Source organism: Centruroides sculpturatus, unplaced genomic scaffold (assembly GCF_000671375.1).
Source record: "Centruroides sculpturatus isolate CEXI.00-Female unplaced genomic scaffold, Cexi_2.0 scaffold252, whole genome shotgun sequence".
Lineage (NCBI taxonomy): Eukaryota > Metazoa > Arthropoda > Arachnida > Scorpiones > Buthidae > Centruroides > Centruroides sculpturatus.
The window spans coordinates 557,437-568,849 of NW_019384463.1; the positions used below are offsets into that span (position 1 = coordinate 557,437).

At 36.5% G+C, this 11,413-nt stretch overlaps 1 protein-coding gene across 3 annotated transcripts; it reads right to left on the reverse strand.

Moving 5' to 3' along the window:
* Window positions 1–4,101: 4,101 nt before the first annotated feature.
* On the reverse strand, window positions 4,102–9,453 carry LOC111620968 (protein artichoke-like). Of its 3 annotated transcripts, XM_023362995.1 has the most exons (3): window positions 9,292–9,453; window positions 8,534–8,730; window positions 4,102–6,576 (listed from the first exon to the last, which is right to left on the reverse strand). In XM_023362995.1, the coding sequence occupies exons 2-3, from the start codon at window positions 8,699–8,701 to the stop codon at window positions 4,264–4,266; spliced, it is 2,481 nt and encodes an 826-aa protein (XP_023218763.1). In that variant the 5' UTR covers window positions 8,702–8,730; window positions 9,292–9,453; the 3' UTR covers window positions 4,102–4,263. The 3 variants fall into 3 exon arrangements, with proteins under 3 accessions (XP_023218763.1, XP_023218764.1, XP_023218765.1); XM_023362996.1 differs by lacking the exon at window positions 9,292–9,453 and having other exon boundaries at window positions 8,534–8,890; XM_023362997.1 differs by lacking the exons at window positions 8,534–8,730; window positions 9,292–9,453 and adding an exon at window positions 6,995–8,479.
* Between the last annotated feature and the right edge of the window lie 1,960 nt (window positions 9,454–11,413).

An 11,413-nucleotide genomic window follows, 5' to 3' on the forward strand; every position in this document is an offset into this window, starting at 1 on the left:
TCTCACCCCCTGTGATTTTTAGGGGATTCTGTAAAAGACCGAATATACGTGCCCCCGAAGCCTACTAACCTGTCCGAGTTGAGACATAGGATTGAAAAAGCTGTTGTTACCATCACCCAAGAAATGCTGGTTAAGAATTAGCCTACAGGGTGGATGTGTGTCGCGTGACAAACGGAGCTCACATTGAACACGTATAAGGTAAACTGGAGATGTTACTCTTTCTTTTCACGTTTGGTTTGTTATTCTTCGTTAACTTTAAAGTGTAATTAAACACTTTTAAAACTGCTATATTCTTTTATGTACACCCTGTATATATTTAAATTAGGATTTACATACTTCTGTATATTTTCGTGTGTATTCGTTCGAAGGATGGTTAATTTAATATGATACGATGTAAGGTAGGGGAGTCCATCAAGTTTAAACTATTATTTGTATGAAGCAACGAAATTGCTATTTTTCATAACGTAAACATTTATCTTTAAATTTAATTAGATTCTATAAAAAGTTACATGACCAATTTTAGAACAGCGTTTTTCAATCTTTTCTTTTTAATAATGGCACCCAAACTCGGTAATTTCTTCTTGCAACACTCCTACTTCTTTGTAATGCGTATTAAATTACGTGTACAATTAGTTTTAATTGTATACAGTATTTTCAATAAAATCATTATAAAAATGTTAAATAATACATTATTTTAATTACATACGAATATACAATAACTTTTAGTACACGTGGTATTGCTCATTAGTTTATTTCGTGGCACTCCTGAAGTGTCATTGCGGCACACCGTTGAAAATCGCGATCCTAGGAGATAGAGATCGAATTCAAACCATATTCCTCATAAAGACAATAATAACCGAACATTTGGAGAAATGGAAGGAAGAAAAAGTCAATTAGCTGACAGATTGGGGTCAAAATCTGATATATAAAGAAGTTTGTTATTTAGTTTGTACTTTATACATTTCGACAAGATTTGAACAAATGCAATGAAACTTTTCAGGAACCATCCCGTCATCCGAGAAAAGGTCAACCACTACTTTTGGTCCAATTAACTTCAACCCCTCTCTCGCAACAAGCCTTATTTCTATCCAACCAGCGGAATGGTGCATTCGAATAAGAAAAAATCCAGAAACGAGTTGCGTAACTTTCTCGGCAACAACATTCGAGACTGCGTGTGTCGCCATCTGTTATGATATTTTATTTTAAAAACTTTTTATATTTTTAATTATTATAAATGGCAAAAAGTTTAATTTTGAGGATAAAGACGAGTTTTATGTGGGTAGGACCGTTTGGATCGGATAAAAAAAGATTAAAGATGGCGTCTCCATGGTTAAAGGCAAGCTTATAGCTGAGAGCAAAGAAATATGTTTAACAGACTTATAAATGGTAAGTAAAAACATTATTACTAAAATATCCGATAAACTAAGATTTAAAAAAAAAGAAAAAAATATGTATTAAGAGACAATTTTGTGAGATTGTACGACAAGAATGCGTGGCGTACGCTCCCCCATTTTGCCGTTTTGTGAGCAATTTCATTCACAGAACAAATGCGATTCGATCCTACTTGTATAGTTTCCGCCAACTAAAACACACGACAAAGACTGATCCGATCTTACTTTTCGTTTGGGATCGATCCCTCTGAGACGAAAAGTATACGCACCCCTATTCTAGTCGATACTAGATAACGTTTGTATACGTGGATAGAGATCGATCAGATCGCTACAGTTCGTTTTTTAGGGGAGACAAGGGACTAGGAGGAGTGGGATAAGTATTTTAATACAAATTCTGTGACTTTGTTATCCTTTTATGAACTGTCTCATTCTCCCATTTACTGTCCCACTTTTCCCTTTTATTAGAGAGGAGTGGGACACTCGTCACAGCATACAAAACTTATAATTTTTCTACCAAATGTTAGCATTGAAACTTCCAATACTTTTCAGGGGACAGGGATGGTTCAAACTAACAAGCTAAAAAAGAAAGATTCGAGATTTTTCTTTGCTTATGTTTATGGCATACTTTTCCCAAAAGTCCCATTCCTCCCACTCTTCCCTTATACGGGGATCAATAGTTTCGGATCAATGATTTTAAATGTATATGTATCCGAGGCGTTTGTTTAGCACATACTAAATGCTTTACGAATTATTACAGTAAAACCTGTCCGAAACGAAGCCCGAATAAAGAAAAACTGTCTAAACGGAAAAACTTGTTCGGAACGAAGCGATTTTCTATGTTAAAAAAGAACCCGTTCGAAAAGGAAAAAATATTCGATATCGTGCGATTCCAGTTTACACAGGTTTTACTGTTTTACAATTTTAAATTTTCAAAATTTTTTAAATAAAAATGTCTTTAACAATAAAATTTTTATATGCTTTTTACATTTCTTGAAAATACGATTTATTTTATTTAAAAAAATATATATTTGTATACAATTTCGTGCAAGTCCCAAAGTTTTAACATTTTGTANCGCGATTGACTGATTGCCCCTGGATGTCGGCTTCTTACAGAAACACAGCTTCCCTATCATCAAATGTCACGGCACGCCCCTGTTATTCTTTACTTCACAACCGGGTGCATAGGTAGACACTGGCCAGCTTCATTCTCTATTCAGGAATATCTTACCCACCCACACGCGTTTCGGGCATACCACCCTTTCCCGTCGGCTACATAATAAAATATGAACACCTACTTTCTATATTACAAAATTTTTTATATAATGATAAATTACAATGTACCTTTTTCTTTAACGCGTTTAATAATGAGGCGCTAACTAATACACATTATTTTTTAAAATGTATATATTTACAATTAAAATTCTCAGACAGTGCACAGAACGGCACTTAACCTTCTTTCTTTCGTCGGTAGTTCGTGTGGAGTTTTACGACTACGCACCTTTATTACGAGAGACTGGTGGGTGATGGCTACGCGACCGAAGAGCTGGCATAAAATAGCCTAATCGCGTGCGGGAAAAAATGCCTTTCGGAAGGACTTTTATAGGAAATTGGCCCCTATTTGGGCGTCGTCCGCGAAGAGAAAAGCCGGAAAACTTCGAGCTGCCAGCCTGTTCAATCGAGGCGCGAACCCACAACTGAACTTCCAGCAGTTAGGGTCTGGTTATCGCCTCTACGAGAGCGGACGGAGTCCACTCGGCCACCGGTGGGCTCGGTAACTTCTTTTATCTACGCTAACTTCTACTAGTGACGTCGTTGTTTTCGTCTCGTCGTACGATTTGCAAGATGGCTGCTCGTGTTCGACTAAACGTATTTTATTATAACAATGGCAAAGTTATCCTCTCATTCTAAAATGTAAAATTATCATTTGTCGGTATAACAGATTCCGAATACATTTTAACGGAAGATAGCGGTCCATTTCGTCGATTACAATTAATAATTGAATCGTTAATTTCATCACGATCCGACGTCCGATACAATCCTCCACGAGTAAAATTGATAAAAATATAATGACTGTAAAAAGTGTAAAATATGATTAATATTTTTATCTTAGAAAAATGAGTTTTAACGGGTGTTTTTACAGAACAGTGAAGTTTTGTATGGCGTGTAATCTTGTCCTACTGAGTGTAAAAATATTTTATAATATAGGAGAAGCTCGGGTGTCCGATCCTACCCGACCGTCCCCTAATATAGATAATACGTGTTCGTATTGTATTACGTAGCCGACGGAAAAGGGGCGTGTGGGTATAAGATATTCCCGAATAGAGAGCGATGTCAAAGACGCCCAGTGTCTACCTATGCACCCAGTTGTGAACTAAAGAATTTTGTAATCGATTTATTTTATCTATACAGGATATAGAGATAAGGTGTTATTGTAGAAATTATCTATAAAGGCCATTTCGCACCAAAGTTTTACGCGTTTTGCACGCGACGTGCTCGATATTTTCAGAAAATAGTTCTTTTTTTAATTTAAACGAATATATTCACGTGGCCCGAAGATCCTTGCGGTTCTCTATGGTGGTCTTTTAGGGGAAACTCGCCCCTCTTCGGGCGTTAAGAATAAATTCCAATAATTACAACAAACAAATCTCGATATAGCGCCAGAGTGTAGGCTAATTACGAACGGATCTTCCTCATAAATATTAAACGCGAATTACTAATTGTACGTTTATTGTAATCACAAGATACATGATCCAAACTGCCGGACTTTTGTGTGGACCTCGTTACTATATACACTCAATGGATTTACAGCCGATTTCAGATTGGAACGAATGGCGGCACTAAATCGAAGTTCTGGCCGTAATTTAGTAATATCTCAAGAAGGAATCTGTTGACTTTGTGAAGTCGAAGAAGACACGTTCTTTTCTAAAATATGTATTAACCTCTCCCAAAATAAACGTTGTCCCGCGGGTGTAACCGCCCAACTCAAGTAGGTTTTCGTTTTGAGCAGATACTGAACAATCCTCGACATCTTTTCTTTGGAAATTGTGTGTAATTTAATGATCAAGAGATTATCCTGCTGTTCGACCGCCATCTTACTAATGGCCATGTTGAGTTCCCACATGCACCACTGACTCTGAAGAAAATCTTCGGTTAAGATGGCGATAAACATTTTACTCTTGTCAATTCCCTCGAAAATATTATCTGTGATATTTTTCCCGGCTTCGAAGTCTCTTTCGTGTACACAAAACCGAAATCTGGTCTCTAATCGGGGTATAAGTTCCTTCTTAACCCAGTAACAATCCTTGTCACAATAGGATATAAATGCATCGTACAAATGGAATTTCTTTCTTTGTAAGGGTTTGTTCCAGTTTTTTAGATGGCATCGCGTGACGTACCATCGATACCTTAAATACCACCTAAAGTTATAAATAAACCAGCTCGCGGTAACAATTAAAATAAATAATATCCCTAAGGCAACCCCCAATGGTACATAATTAAAGGAACTATTCTCCTGGCATCTTAATGGTACGGAACTGTTTACAACGTACGGTTCACCTCGGAACGTATACAGACACTTGTATTCCTCAACCCCTACATTGAAATGCTGTATCCAATCTTGCAAATTAATTATCTCGCAGTCGGAGCAATTGTAAGGATTATTGCTGAAGTCGCCATAGTCTAAGGTTAGTAGATCTTGTAACATGGGCGTACTTATTGTCTTAATCTCATTGTTTTGAAAATAAACCGTCTTTAAACTGTTAGATTTGGGAAATGCTCGCCATCTCCACCCCACAATTTTATTATAACTCATGTCCATGTACGTTAAATTCGATAAATCGATAATTAACCATGGCCAAATCTCGCAGAGTGAATTGTATTGGAATTCAATTATCTGCAAGTTGTGCAGAGATAAAAATGGATGATTGTGCGGATAAATTTTGATGTTGTTGCGAGATAAATTGATGTAAACAAGAGAAAACAATTCTGCAAACGTGTCGTTCACAATTTCAGACAGGAAATTGGTAGACAGATCTAGACGGAGCAAGGAATGCAAACCACTGAATGAATATGGCTCTATTGTTTCCAATTGTGCGTTTTTTAAAGCCAAATACTTCAATTCCACCAATCCTACAAAAGTGTGAGATTTCAATTCGACAATATTGTTATTTGACAAATCCATTACTTGTAGAGATACCATTATATTGAATTTAATCTCTCTTAAATCGAAAATTTCATTTTTGTAGCCATTGTACGACATGTCCAACTCTCGCAACGTTTCCATCCTCAAAACTGTCGAGGGCACCGTTAATAGATTGTTTGCTGATAGATTTAACGTTTTCAGTTGGGTAAACACTTGAAATGCACTCGGGGCTATGGTTGAAACTGAGCTTCTTCTCAAGTCTAGTAGTGTCAGATTATGTAAGGAATCAAAAAGATTTTCGTCAATCGTTGAAAAAACATTTTGACCAAAGTCCCCATTGTCTTCCTCGTTACCCAAGTACAGTTCTTGCAGTTGTGATTTCTCCATTTTTAGACTTAAAGTCTCCGATTTCAACTGATTGTTGTTCAGATCTAATCTCCTTAGACTCGCCAACGATGTCAAATTAACCTTTTTTAATCCACAGTTTCCTAATTTTAACGTTTCCAAGTTTCCCAGGACCAAATCTTCAGGTTCTATACTCGAAAAATTGTTGCCGCTCAGGTCTAAATAGTACAAGTTGTGTAGAGGAAGTAAAGCTTGATGGAGTGATGATAATGCATCGAACCTATTGTTCTTCAGAATTAATACTTTCAGGCGAATACAGTCGGAGAAGACGAAAGGGGGCAAAGTTTTTAGTTGATTGTCACTTAAATCTAGTTCAGTTAAGGTTCGAAGTTGCTCGAACACGGTGGGGGGTAGTTCGGTGATGGAAACGTTCAATAGAAGCAAAGTGTTTATCCTTGTGAAATTAAGGAAACTGTTTTCGGTTAGCTGAAAATGGGGTGAATTGGATATGCATAAATACAAAATGGAATTACTTATGTGCTGAAATATATTAATATCGACATTTTGGAGGCAAGTTTCGGTGTTAACAGTAGTGGACTCAATATGCTGCGAGCTGGAATTAGTTATGGAAGACTTGATATTGATGATATGCCCTAAAATAATCACGCAACTGATCGCTTCGGATTTCAGTTTCATCATCTGCAAATATATATTAAAAATTAAATGTAATTATTAATAATTTAGTGTATTATCTATTATCTAATAGTCATACACACAAATGAACACCTTTAGATTATACTGCCATCCACAATTAAACCCATTATGAGCGGATCTAATCCGAAATACGTATGAGGAATGGAGAATACCTCACCTTAATGACTCGTGCTAAATTAGGGGGTTTGAACCCGAATTCTCCGCGTGTACAACAAGTTTATAATCAACAAGTAAGTTAATTTATGTAATTAATTTCATACAGTTAAGGCTATAAGGCCAGTCGCAAACTTCTCTTAAGGGTGCATCTTTAATTCGACACTGGCTCATTTGTATACAATCAAAAAGTAATTAATTTATAAAATACAAAAGCCAACGTTGAATGTTAACAATGTAAAATGTTTACCTGTCTTCAGGGTCCGAGAGAAAGAACTGTCGGTACAATAACCATTTTGGGTCTCCTTTCGGAGACTCTGCTTATACAAATAACATAATGAAATGGGCTGTCAAACGGGCTCTACGAGAGGGGTTCCACCCCCTCTCGTAAGACCCGTTTGTATGATTACGTAATAAGATATTGTCTTTTATTGTATGACTCTAAATAAGATAATATATAGAGTTATACAATAAAAGACTGGATAATTTGTCATATTCTAAAACAATTCCACCCAATAATAATAGAAAAGATAACGCCTATTTCATGACTTAAGCAGAATTTAATCGATGGACAATGAACAACTTCATTATAAATATAGGAAAGTTGGACTGGTGGGATGAGGCAACACGACACTCGGGCAATCCGCGAAGGGGAGGACACTACGAGAAAACCACCCCTATTTAAGTGTAAGACACGCGAAGAAAGCTAGGAAAAACTCCACGTGGGCCCCATCTCACCTCCCACAAGACCCAATTTTATATAATGTATATTTTCCGTATTTCTCCCCCTCTAAAACTTTGTTTTATTTATTCTAAATTTCAGTTTGTCTAGTAATTAAATAATTTCAAATTTCTTGGATCGGTGAATGAAAATTTCAAAAGAATATTTTGTAATTCAATTGCGAAATAATTCGCGTTTATTTTTACGGATTTACATAGATAAATATTCTCAATCAAAAGTTTGCGCAACTGATAAAGAATCTATCGACGAAATCCGGAAGAGTTCAACGCTAAAAGCGGGGAGGGCTGGCCAAAAAGTCGGTTAACCGAGACTCGCATCGGTCGCGGCTATTGTTATCGAGTTACGAATAAATCGCGGTTAACTAAATTTTAGTCCGTTTTGTATATTAAACGTAAGGTCTACTTTATGTGTAGCGCTAAACGGGGGGAGCGCTGTAAGCGGGTTATCGCACGATGACTAAGAATATTCAACTGTTACTCTCCATTCGTTTTACTCGGAATATAATATAAAGGATAGAAAATTGTCGAGAAGACATTAAGATAATTGAATAATCTCGAACCCCGTGATAACGCGTCACTCGATATTAGGAAATTGCTCGAATAAAAAAAACGAGTGGAATTTTATAATAGTTGTTAGGCTTGGATCTTAAATATGGTCCTGTCTATTGAAGTATGAATGCAATAGTCTAATTGTTAATATTAGTTCTAGATGTAGAGGGTGGCCCAAAAATTAGTTAACCGAGATTTGTATCGAATAGTTCGCTTCCAACGAAACGAATGACGCGGCATGCGGCTGTATAGCGGTTAACTGAATTTTGGGCCATCTTTTGTTTATGAATATATTGTATCAAGACTCGCGGATAATTCGGTTTGCGGATTATCCGTGCATCTTGACATTAGTAAAATGTTATAGTGTCCTACAATACAACTATTGTGTTTATGACTTGAATGTATGTGATGTATGTGAATGAAGCTGATTTTTCCTATAAAAACAGATTAAATAATTATTTTATTTAATAAAAAAATAAACAAATTGTAAAACCCTTACTTTACTGAAGGGCCCTATCACAAAAGGGCCTTGTGATTTTCCTAAAAATCCTGTAATGCGAGGTCTGCTATCCTCGTAAATCCCGTGAAAGGACTCTACTGATCCCTCGTGACAGGGTTCTTTATCCCAGTGATCTTCGTAATTCTTGAGGCCCACTGTAATCCTCATAAATCGTGTGATGTGACCCTGCTGATCTCCTGCGATAGAAAACCATCAAATTTACAAGAGCTTCAAATACGATTGTTACAAATTATTCATTCCGTTATAGTTCTTGCGTATTACAAATCTTTTTAAATAAAATTAAGTAATTGGGGTTTTTTTTAATTGTGCGATGCCCTTTACAAACTGCGACTCGTCACTCTTCCCCCTTTTAAATGTAAATTTATACAATTTGAAGTCCGTTACGGATACTTAATACGAATACTTAAAAAGGGCCCTATCAGTCCACGCTTCTAAAGAGTGAACTGATAATACTGGTAATGTCCTAGGCAAAAGTCTGGAGTACTGTACCTATGCCTTTTTTGTTCTTTGATTTAAAAGCGTAAAACTGAATTTAAAACATGCAAAATCCACCCCTTCCTGTGATTAAATTCCCCATTCACCTGTATATAGCGGTGTGTCAGATGTATCAGTCTTCCACCCCGTCACGAACGGGCCTTTGGGGCCTCGGTTTCGATGACTTCCTTCCCACAAGTTATAACTCGACTCAATTATATAACACTTAAACGTAATTAAAACGAATTATAATTAGAACCGACCTTTTTTTGTGTTCGTCCATTGTGGAATAAAAACAAAACGTCAGGAAAGGGAGGAAAATGTGCGTTTGCTTTCCAGGAAATTGTATAATCCCTCCTTAACACGTAACTCGTGTTGCAATCTTCGATCGTAAAACCGATTCGATTCGATAACACGTAACTGTGTTTTCGGTTACTTTGAATTTTAAATAATATATTGTATTATTATCTTAAAAACTGTGTTTACAAATTGCCCGTATCGGTAACACGCTATTGGACGTTACAGCGATTTGTCAGCGTCACACCTAATACATATGTATACTGTACATTTTTATACATTTTTATATACTGTAATAGAAAGTAAACACATCTATCTGTTTTTAAAAAAACCAGATAGATGTGTTAGAGCATCCTGTGTTACGTATTAATTAAATGCAGTTTATAGCGAGGCCCTATCGCGGAGGCCTCACATCTTAGTGTCGATTTCTCGGTGGCCTCTTCCGATTTAAATATATTTATGGTATTTTGATTTTTTTTTAAACTCTCGTGGGCACTAAGAGGGCCTTTTTTAGGGCCCGTCTGTTTTACTACGGGTTGGGCCAGCTCCACACTAGGTTTGGTTTGGTTTTATTTGTTTGTATTCGTCACCGAATGTTCGGTAGGTTTATCCACTCGGGCACTGGTGGGCCCACAAGTAATTCGAAGGTCTTTCCACCCCCGACTCTCCGAACCACGTATTATTTTATAAGAAGTTTAAACAAGAGTTAAAAATAGTTTTGCTAAAGTAAATAATTTTCAAAAGGTGTTTAAATAGACTTTCGTTTTAGAAAAGTGGTGTTTGAACTAGAAGAAAAACAACTTCAGTTGACGAATCTCACATTTTAACTCATTTTTTGCTCACGAGAAGTCCAAATTATTACTGTTTTGGGGAGGGGGAAGGTTTCCAAGTTTCTTGGAGACCTATTTTCGATTTGGGACACATTTTTAATATTTGAAACAGAACATATTCAGGATTTTGAGAACACGATTCTTGGAAGTCACATCTTTCGAGGCACCCCGGAATATGTCTGTATCCGAATTTTAAGACAATGGGCACTCCCTGTTTGCGGAGGATTTTATTCGATTACCTTAGAATTACCTTAGTTACAAAATTGATTGCTGATATCGAGAGAGTCCCGCAGCACCACGAGCACTCCCGCGGGTGTGCTCGTACCCACTTGAAATTTCGTTTGGTGTCTAGATCTTGTTTAATTCCTTACTATCAATTTCTGTTGTGCGGCAATAAATATTTATAAATGGTCTTTATTAAATTCCACTTTTAGGAAGTGTAGTAACTGTTACGGTTACCACATTTCCTAACGGCATTTCGAGAAACGCCTTTATTTAGGCCATCCGCCGTCCAACAATTGAGCCTTTAATGCACCTCGACTTAGAATGATGCGACTAAAACTTCTTCCAGAAGGGGCCTTCCGAGAGAACTTCCTACCGATAAATTGGTACTCGTTTAGGTGTTAGGCACGTGGAGAACACCGGCCTAACCATCGTTATCAAGAACAAATACACCAGTGCTTCTAAGCAATAAGCTTTATGAGGCCTTCTTAATACCAACAAGGGACACGTAATTGCAGTCGTTACTTGATATTGATGCGGTAATTATACAGAAAGTGCGTATCCTTAATAGTTTTACCATTTGGGTCGCACGGTAGGGTGCCCCAGTAGTAAAACAATAACTATTTTTCCTAAAAGTATCTTTTCTTTTTTAATTAATTACGAAATTCTTACATTATATGTTTGGGTGTCCTTCGAAATAAATTGTGACATATACAAAAACTTTATTTGGGTGTCAATGAATGACACTTGTTAATATATATTTATTTATTTAAATATTATTTGGAGTAATTATCTGAGATGATTTGGTACAATAAGATGCTGAATAAGGATTACGATGCTATTTTCTTTTGACGTATTACCTCTCATTTGTAATTTAGTCTTTCGTATTTTTGTATTATACGACAATAAATCGGTTGACTGTATACAACTCGGTACGGTGTGGATGTTTAGATCATTTAGTTTGTTCAGAACAATTTTTTCTATTATAATAGGAGAAATTGTTCCGTGTCTGTGTCAAATTCTACGAAGCGTCATT